This window comes from Mya arenaria, chromosome 17 (genome assembly GCF_026914265.1).
Source record: "Mya arenaria isolate MELC-2E11 chromosome 17, ASM2691426v1".
NCBI lineage: Eukaryota > Metazoa > Mollusca > Bivalvia > Myida > Myidae > Mya > Mya arenaria.
This window is the reverse complement of record NC_069138.1, coordinates 22822962-22840286: the sequence shown is the minus strand read 5'-3', so window position 1 is coordinate 22840286 and position 17325 is coordinate 22822962. Positions and strand designations below refer to the sequence as shown.

At 34.7% G+C, this 17325-nt stretch overlaps 1 protein-coding gene across 1 annotated transcript; it reads left to right on the top strand.

The window, feature by feature from the left end:
- The first annotated feature begins 668 nt into the window (after nucleotides 1-668).
- LOC128223274 (dopamine beta-hydroxylase-like) lies at nucleotides 669-16123 on the top strand. The gene is made up of 13 exons (XM_052932563.1): nucleotides 669-720; nucleotides 2092-2318; nucleotides 2630-2776; nucleotides 4983-5153; nucleotides 6075-6158; nucleotides 6667-6846; nucleotides 7946-8048; nucleotides 9051-9217; nucleotides 10297-10479; nucleotides 10807-10866; nucleotides 13754-13881; nucleotides 14172-14325; nucleotides 15989-16123. Exons 1-13 carry the CDS (start codon nucleotides 669-671, stop codon nucleotides 16121-16123), a joined length of 1791 nt encoding a protein of 596 aa, XP_052788523.1.
- Nucleotides 16124-17325: the final 1202 nt, after the last annotated feature.

The window sequence follows — 17325 nt, the reverse complement described above, 5'->3', positions numbered from 1 at the left end:
TAACATATAAACATGTTTTTGTTTTCAATAAGGTCACTGAAAAGAATGTATTTCTGAAATTTTAAGTTTTTTAGATCTAATGTCCAATCAGTTACTGAAATTAGGAAAGTGCCTTAAGTTAGGAAATGACTTAATATGCGTTATGAATACGAGGGTGGCTCGGGCTGCGTAGAAGATGAATCACTGTATACTACCATGTAGAACAAATGAACGCTTTTTAGCAACGCTTATAATAAATATATGATACAATGGAAACTTCAAGGACAGGTATTGTTAGATCATTCAAAGCCAGCAACATGTATAAGCGCAAGTCCAAACAGAAATATAAAATTAAAATAATCAGCGAAAAGCACTGATCCAGTCAAGACTCGTTCTACAACTAATGAATAAACGCACATGGTTAAAACAATGAAAACACTTATCTGGCCCAGGTAAACGGGTAATTAGAATTCAATCAAATACATATATCTGTCATATTATTTATAATTTTACACACATATATTCAAGATAACGCTTAGCAAAAGTTAAAGCAACGTGTGTTAACTATGCAACACAATATAAATAAACTGTACAAAACGATTGGCAACAATTTTGTTTTCAATACAATACATTTAATTTAGTTGAAGCCGCCACAGACATGAGAGAAATGTTTCTGAAGTGGTGATCTAATGAGAAGACAACTTGAGAAGAACACTGATACTCGTGGAGAGGGTGAAGATGGTACTCGATGTCAACATCAGCAGATGGTGGCAGCTCTAGAAAACCTATGATAATTATGTGAAACTTAGAATTAGTCTTTCGCTTACATGTAATTAATGTACATATTCAGCCTATTCGTAGACAAAATACACGAAAATTAGTGAATTAAAGTTACACTCTTATTCAAAATCAATACATACGCATGTATAACAAACATAATTTTTGAGTGATAAACCTTAAACTACCTACCAAATGATGCATTTATGGAAAATATTAATTACTTATAACAAGATTGTAACCGGGTTTTTAATAGCTGATAACGCAAATATATTAAATGATTGCTAAAAGATTTACTGTGATCGGCTGTAGTCTATAGGTAGAAATACTGTGTTTTATGCAAATTTCTTTCAAATTAAACTTTTACTAAGTATCCTTCATAAGAACCATTGTTTTCGACATGTATTCAATAATTCATCCTTTTTGTAATATTAAAACATAATATTACTTGACATAACATTACTTGTGGTAAATCTTATTTGGGAGCAAAAGTGTATCTTTAAAACGTATATTTGAATAAAGTTGACTATAATGATAGACACTATTGGTAATAGTTTTCAGACCGCCTTCATATGACGTTGCTGTACATTACGATCACAGACATATGGTCGGTTGCTCGAACTCCGTTCACAAAGTTTGTTGGATTAAAATAAATCATCAACAATGTATATTTCATTGAAGTAATGAATATGTTCAACATATTTTCTTGTACTTCTAGTATGTGGGTAACTTTTGTGTATCTTGATTATTAGGCATTATTAGATGATTAATCTTGATAATGTATTTATTTAAAGAATATCAATCTTTATCTTTATGTTAAAATGTACGAATATCATTCCAATACCGCTGGTCTCCTTTTGGTACATGTACAGACACCATCAATAAAACTAAATGCAATAAACGGTCGCCGGTCAATAGAAATGTTTAATCAACAACTATTGTCAGGATTCAACGAAGACATTTTCAATAAGTTGGTAAATTTTGGAGGAAATCACAGATAAATTCTCGCGCCTGTCAAATGAACCCAGTCACGCGATTCGACGGTTTTGTTGCTATGGTTTCCGCAACTAGGTGATTTTTGTTTCGGACAGAGAGCCTCCTCAAAAACCGAAGGGAGATTTGTTTAAGGAGCTAGCGTCTTTTCACTTAGACTAAAACGATTTCTTGGAAATAAGTTGCTTCACCAAAATGGCTGGACATTACTTTATAGTTATACAGATAAATAAACTGATTTAAAATTTAATTCAAAGCTTGTATGGATTGAATAGAAGTTTAGCGAGATGAATCGAAAACTTTTTGTTATATTAACAACTATTTGTTTTAACATTTTCAAAGTATTGACGATTAAAAGTTTCCCATATTCGCTGTATTTGGATAGTGAACACACAATAGAAGTATCATGGAATGTCAATTACCATAAAGAGGAGGTCGAATGTCGTATTCGTGCTAACATTAGACAAGGGTCTGAGTGGTTTGGTATGGGATTTTCAGACTACGGCGAACTCGCTAATGCTGACTTCGTGATTTTTTGGACAAGTGCAAATGGCGTTCATCACTTCCAGGTACTTCCTTGTGTCACATTTTATTAAATATTAAAACATTAAATACACTTGTTTGAGGAACAGATTATAAACAAATAGTTTGGTTTATTTCTTGATCATGCCCACAAAGGTTTATGAAGCTCTTATAGTTAACCAGGATCATGATTGCGATTAAGAGTGAAAAATGCACACATCAAAATTTAATTGTTTTCCTTATGCATGTTGTTCAAGTTAAACTAAGTTGTCGAACGTAAAATTGCATGAACAAATCATAGATTATTGATTTTTCCTTAACAAATATCATTGTATTCTTTTATTGCATTTTTGGTAAGGACACGCACACCGACACAAGTGGAAACCTCCATATAGATGCTCACCAAGACTACGACTTACAACACGCACATACGGACGAATACTCTGTGAGTCTAGAGTTCTCGCGGCTATTTGACACATGCGATGATGATGATTACCAGTTTGATGTGAGTAAAGTCCTAGTTTCAACTTCAATTTTGTGAATGTTGAAGGCCTGGCGCTCCCATTTGTTTTGCTATCATTTAGAAGAGTTTAAAGTTGCAGTCTTTCTTCCAACTAAGATTGACCTCAATTAATTCATTTGGATGAATAAATGTCAAAATCAATGGTTTTATCAAGAATATCGTGTTTGATTTGAAAGAAAGGTGCAGAAACACGATATTTCTACCTCATGAGACGGTAATAGATCGCAGTAAATATTTTAGCACTCACCAATCATTTAATATTTTTGCGTAATCAGCTTTTAAATAAACGGTTACTATCTTGTTATTAGTTATACATATTTTCCAGAAATGCATTATTAAGGAAGTTGTTAAATGTTGATCACTTAAAATGTATGCATGCTATACATGTATGTGCATTGATTTCGAATAACAATGTCACTCTAATATTAAGAGCAAAAAAGAGTATGTAAATATTATACCACACACATATTACAAATAGCCTTTTTAACTTTAAATACATGGCAAAATTTGTCACTTCATATCCGTTTTCAGTACAAATAAAGAACAAAAACACAAACTGCAATATCTTTGTCGATAGTAAAGTTTGTAATTAGATAAGTGACTTTTCAATGATAGGGACATTACATGGGGTTAGAAGGCATTACAATTTAACATACCTTAAAGGCAATATCCAAACGGATTGGAATGTATTTAGGAAGTCTTATAAAGCAAAGCCTTTAAGAAATACAATATTAAACATTATAACATGTTTAATTTGTTAATAAGGACCATGGATTTCAACTGACAACAGCATAGCATTATAACAATATAATAAACAAAATGACCATATTAAGTTCAACTAAACAATGTGACAAAACATCTTGAAATAATTGTACATACATTTTATGGAATAAAATCCGCAGATTACAGTGTGAATAAAAATAGATCTATTCGCATGTCAAAAAATGTAACTTTGCGCTAAGTATTAGGCAAAAATGTTATTTAAATAAACATGTTTGTCCGTCATTGTCGGCTGTCCAAGTGCTGAATGACCAATAATGGTAGTTGTCTTCTTATCCTCTGCGTTCAAACACCAAGAATTATATTAAAGCTGCTGCCTCTCACAGATTAACCGTTTCTACAACTTTTTTTTGTCTTGAAATGCTCAGTTTTTTGCGTAAATATTTGCAAACCGGTGATAAAAGACCGCTGACAAAAGATCAGATTGCAGATTTTTATATTGCCGTTCCAAAATTAATGTTTTATGGCTTAAACCGATACTAACGGTTTAAGAAAAATGCATAAAACATCAATTTTTGAACTTAAAATTAAAGCAATTTATATTTTTGTCAGCAATCTTATATGACTAGTTCAGGCATTTTCGCATAAATTGGCTCGTTCCAAGACAAAAAAAAAAGAACAAGTTTTGTAAAATGTATGTCATGACAAGCTCATCTATACATTTGATCCCTTAAGGACTGATCTGGGAAAAATTAATATTACCACTGCAAAAGGACCATACTTACGGTAAGTTTAAGGTATCCGCAGTACAAATAAGATTGTCATTTCACTAGTTTAAACTTTAATTTATTTTACAACGACTGTGAATGTCTTTTTAACTTACGCTAAGTCACTCTCGTTGGTACGATGATGCGCGACAGTGTGTTCTTGTGTCGTAAGTGAAACAGGATAATCTGGAGAAAACCCATTTAATCGGGTTAGTCGGAACCAACCCAACTCATATCTGCCCAGGCTTGGAATCGAACCGGTCCGCCTTGGTGAGTAGCGAGTGCGTTAACAAATGCGCTAACCAGACAAACTAATTTCATACATCCATTTGTAACAGTGTAACATTATTATGCCTGATGGTATAGGTAATTTTGATATCATTTAAAATCGTATTGCTTTGAAAAAATAAATGACGGAAAATTATTATATATGAAGTTATTACAAACTTAGCAGTAATAAGTAAATCACATCAATTATGTCCATGGTTTATGAAAACCTTGATAAAAAAGATAATCAAAGCAAGGAAAGAGAACGTACAGTTTAAGTATTGTTTGAAAATGGTGTCGGTACAACATGGACGTAAGACAAAGACAAACCAAGAAGTTGAATATATTTTAATATAAGATCACAATAATACGAACGTTCTGCGGTCACGACTACCATGGTCATTTTTTCATTATTGTTTTTTATAATTTTGAAGACGGGAACAACTCACCTGCTATACATTATTGGAGCAGCACCATTTAAGATTTCCAATGCCAACCTTAACCAGTCAAAACACGGGTTACAAAGAGTCCAACTGCTGAAACCGGACATTCCACCAAATCGGCTTCCAGGCGACATGTGGACGTTTGAAGTAACAGCTCCTAATGTAAGTGAGCCAGTATCAACTGTAAGGTCTAAATGTGCATGAGTCACAAGCTTTAAATAAAAGAAAACACAAATAGAACAGGTGGTGTGTGCCATTGTTTATGCACTTACAGCTCTGGGATATCATTCAAAAAGCAACTTAGTGAAAATGTTCAACTTCGTGAACATTTCCTAATTCTTAAAAACGATCAATTTACAAAGACTCTTCTTTTCATTAAATTTATCTTTTATCACTCATTACTTAGACCATGTTTTTGTTTATTAAACTACCTGATTGATGTACAAACATTCGGCTACTTGTCTATAAATTCAACTTATAAGACTAAGCTGAAATGTTACACTAAGATGTTACGATCCATGTGTCATCAACGTTTTGAAATATAGTTATGCCCCATTTATGAAATGTTTTAGACCAAATAGGCCACTAAAATGTAAATGACAGTCTATGGCTTAAAGCCACCATTATCTGCATCTCGTTGTCCGGATCCGGATGTTACTACACACAAAATAGTGCACATGTTTGAGTCATGATTTCTGAATATTTTTGACTGAATGAAATTGTACAAGAAATACTTGCTAGTTGAGAATATAGAATTCCAAAACAATATTTAAAAAATACAGCATTGTTACAGTTAAACGCCAAGTTTGGACTAGAACAAGAGTTTTTTACCAAAAGAAAATCTAGAGAGAATGGTGGTTTTGTATTTAATTTGTTTGCTCGTGAAGTCATTTATCAAAAATATGCTGTTTTTTTTAATGCATTCTCATTCATCAGAGGTTTGATAGTGATAAATACGATAATGTTTAATTGGGACTATATCAATAATTTTCTGATGTAGATATTTGTATGAAAAATATAATAAAAGTAACTGTGGTCTGCTGCCTTATCGCCGCAGTCTAATATTGACATATGCCTTTTTAGATAGTTGTGCCTGCACAAGACACCACTTACTGGTGGTACACAGTTAAAATTCCACCGATGAGAAGAAAACATCACATTATAAAGGTATATCACAATAACATTAGGTCCACAGGTACCCTGAATTGAAATGATTGTACATAGAATAACTTAATATGCTTTTGCTGCTCTGTTATCGGTAGTTGTACATGTAAGCACAATTTCTATTAGGTACAGATTGTTAATAGAACCATTCAATAATTTTATAGTTTTTAACACGTTAACATTTTGAGACAAATTTATGGAAGGCTTCAGTTGGTAAGAGGGGATTAAAGGCCTAGTTTAAGCCTTCTTTTAGTGACCCCCCCCCCCTCAAAAAAAAAAAAAAAAAAAAAAGAAACAGAAAAAAAGCAGGAGATGCAAAGCAGGGGATTATCATGCCAAGCATTCCTTAAACTAGGCCTTTAAGCTTAACGCATCCCTGTCTTAATTATTTTGGACGAATATTTTCGAAAATGTTATGAAATTTGAAATAGTTTATGTAAGGTAACATAATTTAAACATACATTTAGGAGTAAAACAAAGTGCAGAATCTGTATACGTGATTTATTTCTAGTACGAAGGTGTCATCAAGAAAGGAAACGAAAACCTCGTACATCACATGGAGGTATTCCACTGTGAGCTCCCGGCCAATGAGATTGTCCGATTCTACAACGGGCCTGGCCAATCAGAGGGCACGCCTGATGGGCTAGGGGCGTGCCGAAAAGTGATAGGTGCATGGGCAATGGGCGCAGCGGTATGGACGTATTTAATTACATACATTGAATGAAATAAGCAGGGGCGGGTTCAGGAGTTCGCGTTATAGGGCGCGCACTTTGCAAGTGCAGCAGAAAATGTACGCTCGCTTCCAAAAGAATATGAACAATGTATGGTATTAATTGGTTAAATGGGGCTTTAAGTCGTCCCAACGAAAATATTGAGACATTTAAGTCTGAAATATTGCATTCAAGTGTATTATTTTCATTTTGTATTGATATAAAAATAAAAAAATAGAGGGGGCGCGTGCCGGATGCGCCCCGCTTGTGATAAATAATACTTTCGATGTCTATAACGTTCGTTCTGTTATTTACTTTGTAAATGTTTCTTATCATGTTTTTTTATGTATAAAACTATCGAAAATATATTCGAATACACATCTTGGTTAAAGATCCAAGATTTATTGTGCTATAAGGAATCCAGCTCATACACATAAACATTTACCCATATTAACAAAATTCTATATAAGGTTGATATCGGATCAGACTGAACTAAAATCGTAAACACAAATTGCCACTTTTATAGTGACAAACTGCATTTAACAATTATTAACAGATTAATTATGCATCAACATACACCTGTACCATGTTTAGGAAGTTAAAAGTTCATTTAATCTTAAACTCTTATTTTTATTCATGAAATGCATCATATATGTTATGCACATAAGACGATACATTTATAGAGGGTTTAGGATTAGTATATCGTGTATGTAGTCAAAATAATTGATCAATGTTGACGTCAAATAGTTCCAAATCGCGTTTAAGGGCGATTCCTTATTTTCAATTGTTATTTATAGTCATGCATAATTATACATTTAACTGTTCTTTTGAAATCAACGTACTATATTTGTTATAAACATTTTACAGTAAAGGAACGTGGTTTGCCGGATGGAATTTTACAACATGTAGAAATTCACCGAAAATACCTACAAGGTGTGCAAGAAAAGTATTATTATTACATGTTATAAACGTTTGCCAAGCAATCATTAATACTTCTCTTAATTTGAACTTGGCAACAAGTAATTGCATCCCTTGAATTACATTAAAGTATAATTAAAGATGTGTTTTCCATAATTACAGGCCATGGAATTCCCCGAGGAAGCTGGTTTTCCGGTGGGAGGGCCAAATTACAACAGATATGTGATGCTGGAAATCCACTACAACAACCCAAGCAAAGCTGCTGGTACTCATTAAATAGTTCCAAAAGCTGATTGCTTATTCAATCATATTCGATACCGTTTCTATGATTAACCACAGTGGTGGGAATGAGCTGAATTTTGACCTTTACAAAATTTAGTGGCATTTAACCTAAAATAACCTAATATATATATTTTTTTCTTCAGATTCATCAAAGGGGTCACTCCTACCAACTATCTAGCATAAATATCTATGAATTACTGCACTTTTACAAAGTCAGAAAATCTCGAATTGTCTATATATTGTCTTCAGCTCATTCCCACCAAATCACTGTGTGATTAACTTAGTACATGGATAGTATTCATTATCACAGAGACTTGAAGGTATGATGCAGAAACCAACGGCTGCCCCTGAGTTACTTTAAATAGTTGCATGTGGCCTCAGATTGGTAAAATCAGTATTGACTCTGAACATAAAAAGTACAACATTTTATGGGCTGCTCATCACGTCATGGGACACACTACAACTACCAATCATGATTTGTCGACGATATTTCAACATATTATAAAAGCTATAACACACAAAGGTTATATAATTGACCAATTATATATCTGAATCATACTTTCCAGTCTCTGTGGATATATGTATAACTGTTAAACCAATGAATAGAGAAATAGTCATGTGAAACACCTACCCACTCAGTAGCGAGTTATATTGATATATAACTTCAACGTATCTGTAAATCTACATACGACATTGTTGGTTTATAACTTAAAAAGAGACTTGCCAAAATTCATCGTCTTCAGTTTGTCTGTTCTTAACATCGATGTATCATTAGGTATCATTCAATTCTTAATGTTTGTCAAGTCTCCCACCAGACTTTTTTATTATAAACATGCACTTTCTGTATTTCATTGGCATTCATTATGCTCAGTTACTTGTATTATGGAGATTTGCTGAATACGCGAACTGGTGTGTGTGCATTTATTATGCCAAATGGAATATTGTATGGTCTTTCTAAAATCGTAACATTTCCATTACGTTTTAGGAAAAACGGATACGTCAGGTATACGGTTCTACGTGACGCCAACGTTACGCCAATATGATGCAGGAATCATGGAGCTGGGGTTAGAATACACCAACAAGATGGCGATTCCGCCAAGGCAGAAATTATTTCAACTGACGGGATACTGTATATCGGAATGTACATCTGTGGTATAGCATTTTCGTTTTAGTTTGAAGGGTTTTATTATATACGAGTCGCATCGCTCGAATTCTGGTCTTTGGACATAATTATAACAAAGACATAATCATAAAACAACAATAAACTTTTCAATGTGTTTTATTTATTTTGAAACTTTATCTTTAAAACGAGTGTTTCATCATATTCTTCTGGTGTTTCCATAGCAACAACTGCTTTCGTCCCGACTTATTTCGACTGAAACCATAATTTTGTTTCAAATGGCTTATTTTTTGAAAAATACTTAATTCACCATTATTTATTATGTATAATAGTGATGGCATGTAAGGATGAATAGGAAAATTATAAGCTAGTTGGTATTATGTATACGATTTATTAAGACTGTTATTTCAGCTGCATAATTTTGTTGGGCGTCATGATGATGTGTGAAAGGTAAATTTTAGAAATAAAAATGGGTTGTGCATTGTTTCTTCCTGTAAACATAAAGGCTTATGGAATTTAGAGGTACCATCATTGAATTTTCAGTATTTCTTCCTGAAATGACATATTATTGAAATACCAAATAATTAATTTAACGATACACCCGTCTTAAGGTTCAAGATCGCGCAATGCGGCTCAATATGTTGACGGTGTAAATATGAGAGCATGTCTAACGCACATCAGGCGGATAAATGTTAAACATTATCTTACCGTGTGTATTCCACTCTCTTAAAACATTTCCAAGTATTGATTAAGGGATTGTCCTTGTAAATACTCTCCTTATATAGTTAACAACAAACAAGCTAACTTTGTTCGAACCTACGTATTATTCCTGCATAGAGCAGATACGCTTTAAATTCCAATGTTATAATTATGTACGAGTGTTGCAAATGTGCAATTTGTTGCCCCACCTGGATGATGGGATGTTCGTCAAAGGAGTAATTGTGTACCCAAAATGCCGCGAGACCTGCGGTAAATGACATCTTAAGTGGTTCCACAGCTCTGAGTAGCGCATCCAGTTTTGATTGATTTTCTATACTTCAACAAACTTGTATACTTGTTCTCATGATGTTGCCATTATACGCTACATCGCAAAATGCTTATTCTATTTAAGTCTATTCCACCTCATGGTATCCACATATACGCATCCCAACTTCACACACATTTGACGGGAAAGCGTGTGTTCACACAGCACGTGCGCCAGGGGAGAGAACTCCCTGAACTCAACAGAGATAATCACTACAGTCCTCACTTCCAAGAAATCAGACGACTTCCGAAACCAGTACATGTACTTCCGGTAATATTTGATTTCATTGTATATAACACAATGCATATAGATAATTATTTAATGCTGGAAGATACCATTTGTATTTTCGATTGATTGTATGAATTATTTTAATATCTATTCCACTACAAGTTTTGAACTAACATAGAAATGACATGAAGCTTGATATTTCTGTGGGTTTATGTTTTAACTTTCAACTACTGAACTTGTTTCTGTAATTTTTCTTATAAATATATGTATAATATGATTGGAATTTCATTATCTAAATTGTTCAAACTAGGGAATCTTTCTCATATTTCATGCATCTTTTGTATTATTTGCACGCATACTTGGTTGCAGGGTGACGATTTAATAACAACATGTGCAGATTCAACTACAGACAGAGAAAACGCCACAATTGTAAGTTCGATATCTACTCAGTACTTAACTGATATTACCATTGTGTTGTGTCATTTTTTAAAACTGCTTATGTTTTCTTTTCCTATATTAGAAATCAACACACAATGTATGTGTTAAATGAACTACGCCATTTCTACAGTACGACATAAAACAGTCATATGTGTAAAATGTGTCCATTGTTTTACAGGGTGGATTTGCCATCTCAGACGAGATGTGTGTGAACTACGCCATTTCTACAGTACGACATAAAACAGTCATATGTGTAAAATGTGTCCATTGTTTTACAGGGTGGATTTGCAATCTCAGACGATATGTGTGTAAACTACGCCATTTCTACAGTACGACATAAAACAGTCATATGTGTAAAATGTGTCCATTGTTTTACAGGGTGGATTTGCCATCTCAGACGATATGTGTGTGAACTACGCCATTTCTACAGTACGGCATAAAACAGTCATATGTGTAAAATGTGTCCATTGTTTTACAGGGTGGATTTGCCATCTCAGACGAGATGTGTGTGAACTACGCCATTTCTACAGTACGACATAAAACAGTCATATGTGTAAAATGTGTCCATTGTTTTACAGGGTGGATTTGCCATCTCAGACGATATGTGTGTGAACTACGCCATTTCTACAGTACGACATAAAACAGTTATATGTGTAAAATGTGTCCATTGTTTTACAGGGTGGATTTGCCATCTCAGACGATATGTGTGTAAACTACGCCATTTCTACAGTACGACATAAAACAGTTATATGTGTAAAATGTGTCCATTGTTTTACAGGGTGGATTTGCCATCTCAGACGATATGTGTGTGAACTACGCCATTTCTACAGTACGGCATAAAACAGTCATATGTGTAAAATGTGTCCATTGTTTTACAGGGTGGATTTGCAATCTCAGACGAGATGTGTGTGAACTACGCCATTTCTACAGTACGACATAAAACAGTTATATGTGTAAAATGTGTCCATTGTTTTACAGGGTGGATTTGCAATCTCAGACGAGATGTGTGTGAACTACGCCATTTCTACAGTACGGCATAAAACAGTCATATGTGTAAAATGTGTCCATTGTTTTACAGGGTGGATTTGCCATCTCAGACGATATGTGTGTGAACTACGCCATTTCTACAGTACGACATAAAACAGTCATATGTGTAAAATGTGTCCATTGTTTTACAGGGTGGATTTGCAATCTCAGACGAGATGTGTGTAAACTACGCCATTTCTACAGTACGGCATAAAACAGTCATATGTGTAAAATGTGTCCATTGTTTTACAGGGTGGATTTGCCATCTCAGACGAGATGTGTGTAAACTACGCCATTTCTACAGTACGACATAAAACAGTCATATGTGTAAAATGTGTCCATTGTTTTACAGGGTGGATTTGCAATCTCAGACGATATGTGTGTGAACTACGCCATTTCTACAGTACGACATAAAACAGTCATATGTGTAAAATGTGTCCATTGTTTTACAGGGTGGATTTGCCATCTCAGACGATATGTGTGTGAACTACGCCATTTCTACAGTACGACATAAAACAGCCATATGTGTAAAATGTGTCCATTGTTTTACAGGGTGGATTTGCCATCTCAGACGAGATGTGTGTGAACTACGCCATTTCTACAGTACGACATAAAACAGTCATATGTGTAAAATGTGTCCATTGTTTTACAGGGTGGATTTGCCATCTCAGACGATATGTGTGTGAACTACGCCATTTCTACAGTACGGCATAAAACAGTCATATGTGTAAAATGTGTCCATTGTTTTACAGGGTGGATTTGCCATCTCAGACGATATGTGTGTGAACTACGCCATTTCTACAGTACGACATAAAACAGTTATATGTGTAAAATGTGTCCATTGTTTTACAGGGTGGATTTGCCATCTCAGACGATATGTGTGTAAACTACGCCATTTCTACAGTACGGCATAAAACAGTCATATGTGTAAAATGTGTCCATTGTTTTACAGGGTGGATTTGCAATCTCAGACGATATGTGTGTAAACTACGCCATTTCTACAGTACGACATAAAACAGTCATATGTGTAAAATGTGTCCATTGTTTTACAGGGTGGATTTGCCATCTCAGACGAGATGTGTGTGAACTACGCCATTTCTACAGTACGGCATAAAACAGTCATATGTGTAAAATGTGTCCATTGTTTTACAGGGTGGATTTGCCATCTCAGACGATATGTGTGTAAACTACGCCATTTCTACAGTACGACATAAAACAGTCATATGTGTAAAATGTGTCCATTGTTTTACAGGGTGGATTTGCCATCTCAGACGATATGTGTGTGAACTACGCCATTTCTACAGTACGACATAAAACAGTCATATGTGTAAAATGTGTCCATTGTTTTACAGGGTGGATTTGCAATCTCAGACGATATGTGTGTAAACTACGCCATTTCTACAGTACGGCATAAAACAGTCATATGTGTAAAATGTTTCCATTGTTTTACAGGGTGGATTTGCCATCTCAGACGATATGTGTGTGAACTACGCCATTTCTACAGTACGACATAAAACAGTCATATGTGTAAAATGTGTCCATTGTTTTACAGGGTGGATTTGCCATCTCAGACGATATGTGTGTGAACTACGCCATTTCTACAGTACGACATAAAACAGTCATATGTGTAAAATGTGTCCATTGTTTTACAGGGTGGATTTGCAATCTCAGACGATATGTGTGTGAACTACGCCATTTCTACAGTACGACATAAAACAGTCATATGTGTAAAATGTGTCCATTGTTTTACAGGGTGGATTTGCAATCTCAGACGATATGTGTGTGAACTACGCCATTTCTACAGTACGACATAAAACAGTCATATGTGTAAAATGTGTCCATTGTTTTACAGGGTGGATTTGCCATCTCAGACGAGATGTGTGTAAACTATGTCCATTATTATCCCCAGTCTGACCTTGAGGTTTGCAAGAGTTCTGTATCGACCGAAGCTTTAAACAACTTCTTCACCTTTATGAAGAAGTAAGTGACGCCCCAAATAATGCCATATCGCAACAATTAATAAGCTATATGTTGTATGGAATAATAAGACCCGATATATAACTTAATGATTAGAAGTAGATATGTTTATGTGTATACACATGGTAGAATGCACATTGCAATCTTCATCCAATTTGCCTTGTGCCACTTCACCAGTAACTTTAAAGCATATTCATTGTCTTCCTAATTATCAAAATTTACTATTAAACCTTTAATGCCGATCGTACATAATGTTATCCAAAGCTTGTTTATAATCTGTTTTCAATGACCAGATGGGACCGAGACGCAATTGACCCACACGCTGGTGATAGGGCCAACTATCAGGCTATTCGGTGGACCCCGCTGACCAATATATTGTTGAAAACCTTGTATGAAACATCTCCAATCGCCATGCAGTGTAACAAGTCAGATGGATCAAGATATCCGGTAAGATATGTTGTAATCCATTCATAGTGGGAGTAGTAGTCTAATGGTATAGGTATCCGTCTCCTAATTAAAAAGTCAGCAGGTTTGACCCCCCCCCCCTAATTGAGATACTATCTTGGTCACTTAAAAAGGCTTTAAAGCGGTTTTCTACCCAATAATTGGGCTCGAAAAAGACACGTGTCAGTTTATAGCAGTCTTTTCAATCGAGATATACTACAGTTCATATAAACTAATTGGTCGTTATTGTATAATAATATTATCTGTCATTTGTTCCCGGTCCGGATAGAAAAATCATCGGACCCTAGGGCACCTGCGTTGCCAGGTAACGAGACTTGCCGAGTTACCGGCTACGCAGCGTGCCCGATGGTCGGAATTTTCTATCCGGACCGGGAACACATGATTAAGATTTTTTCTACCACACCTTAATTTACATTTTTTTGAATAACGTTACATAGAAAAGCGCAATTATGTACATTTCACCAAAAAGCGCGCTCGATGATGTTTACTGACGTCATGACGCGGAATAATTTTTATTCACTTCATGTCAAGAAGGTTCTTTAGAATCGGGTCTAATAAGGGTTATTCTGTTTTGTTTTGAAGGTATGTTTTCATAAAGTTATTGTTTATGGAACTCATCCATTAAATCTCATATTTGTGGTTACATAAGGTGTATAATAAAAGAAATGCAACGTATTACGTCACAGCACGTGACTCATCTGGCATGGGGGTAGTCTAAAATAATAAACGTGTTATACGGGATTCTTCCAATCCCTAACGTCTAAACGGGTTTTTGCAAAACCGGGTGGGTTTGAAAAATATTGAAATTGTATTTCGTGAAGTATTTTATGTTTAAAATGAATATTAAAGGTTTATATTCATATATAACCATGTAAGCGCAAAGCTATTTTGAACAAAACAAGCATTTAATGCATTAAAACATGATTTTCCCATAAAACGAAACTTGACTGAAACAGACAACAATTATGCCAAACGGAACAACTCGAACCAATCGTAATATTCGGCAACCTCCGACAAGCTTCGAGATAGACCATGTAAATATTATCGTAACAACTCGGACATGGCCGAAGTGTTCCGATTGTTGTAAAACTGTGAACTGCAGCCTTGCAGGTGCCATTCATGTATATATCGTTATGTTTTGACAGCATGAATTGAATAAAAAAAACCATCAAACTCATAATTATATGTTGGATATTTATTTTTTTGTGTACGAAACTAATAAAAATAACATTATCTGGTAATATTTCTTGTTTTTATGATATCTTATAGACGCAATATGCTTTAACCCGGAATCCCGATCGGAATAACTACCCACTTTTGGTACATAACTTTTTGTACGTGAAGGATTTGCCATATCACAAATCGTAAAAAAACGTCAACGTCCAATTATTTGGACTAGCATGGGGGTACCAGCACGGCTGAATTGAACGGAAATGCCTATAATAAATGGTTTTAATAAATGTCGAGTTATGCCCCATGTTCCACTTAAATACAGACGAGCTTTTGTGTTCGCTCATTGGCGTTGTTCTTTAATTTATACAAGACTTTAGTGACTCAAATAAAGCCAGATACAAGTATTTACCCATAGCATTATATTATTAGCAGCATTAACATCATTACATCTTCTTACAATTTTATGTTTTAGGGAAACTGGGCGAACTCTAAGAAAACTGATATTCTTCTTCCGTATCAAAAGATCGACACACACTGCAAAGGACACATACAGAACATGGACCTTTTCGATAAAACGAAGAGGAATGTGTGGGCATTTGCTATGTAGAGCTCAAATAAACATATCTAAACCATCGTTTCTGCATGCATTCTTTGTCATGTTAGTTTGAACATATTTATTTGCACGTTTCAAAATATGTAAGGGGCTTGTGCGACAAAATATAAAAGTAAGTTCCCTCTCCCGAGATATATATACAGCACGAAAAAATCAAAATAGCGACGTAAAAATTATTGTACAAAATTGCGTTGTTAATCCGTTGTTGACCCTCTGTCACCGGTTGAGGAACAATTGTGGAGATTTTCGTTGAGTATGTGGTCATATGTAACATTTATAATCGGACTTGACGATAAAGCTCGATTCACTCTCTAAAGTATGAACCTTGTACTTTACAATACAGATTTGATTTTATTACACTCAGAGGTATGGCCATTTATGACCGATTTCAACCTAAGAGACTCGCGTTCCAGTGAACTATTGTTTCACTGACCGTTCCAAGGTGTAGTCCCATCATTTAACGGTTAAGCAATTTTGATAAGGTTGTGGTTTCTTTGTTTTTCGTGAACGGAATGTTAATATGCTTTTGTATTTAGTTTAAAGTCGTTATGGCCCTTTCCTCGTGGCGCTTAACGGGGTTATTTATTTTTAAATTTCGACTTCTGTGTCCCTGTAGTTTTAGTTTTATTAGTGAAATATCACAACATAAGACAGAAACAGCGCTTCTATTGTGTTTCATGTTGCTTCGTGTCTTCTTACAATATATGTGTATATTTAGAATATGGTCAGTCCTAAAACCTATTATTCCCCTGACCATTCATTATTTTTCAGTAGTGTGGATTTCTTTTTCGTAATTTCCTAAACAATGTACATTTTTGGAGTGAAAATGTCAAGTTTTACCAATTTGTGATTGACAATTTCTACAAAAGTGATATATCTTGATATAAGTCGGTAAGGTACAAAACTAAATTTTGCTTACCTACCATCCCTATGTTATTTAGATGTAAGTGAAAACAAAGATTTATTTGCCTAATTTTAACAAAACAAATGCGATGAAAGAATGACTGAAGAATCTGAAGTTCCTGATAAATTATAAACACATTAATTATCTACATGCGACCTTAAAGTATGTTTACAGACTCTCACTAATCTTGCATTACGATTGACATTAAATACAATTCAATATAGCATCAGACAGCATGGCCAATAGAACATTTACTAATTTCACTATACAGTTGCTCAATAACGAAACAGGG

What these genes read in the sequence shown, in the direction of transcription:
- LOC128223274 (XM_052932563.1), top strand. Translation starts at nt 669, where the DNA reads ATGAGAAGACAACTTGAGAAGAACACTGATACTCGTGGAGAGGGTGAA. An exon ending in TTGAAGTAACAGCTCCTAAT is followed by an intron (nt 5,154 to 6,074) that starts GTAAGTGAGCCA and finishes ATGCCTTTTTAG; the next exon opens with ATAGTTGTGCCTGCACAAGA. An exon ending in GAAAACATCACATTATAAAG is followed by an intron (nt 6,159 to 6,666) that starts GTATATCACAAT and finishes ATTTATTTCTAG; the next exon opens with TACGAAGGTGTCATCAAGAA.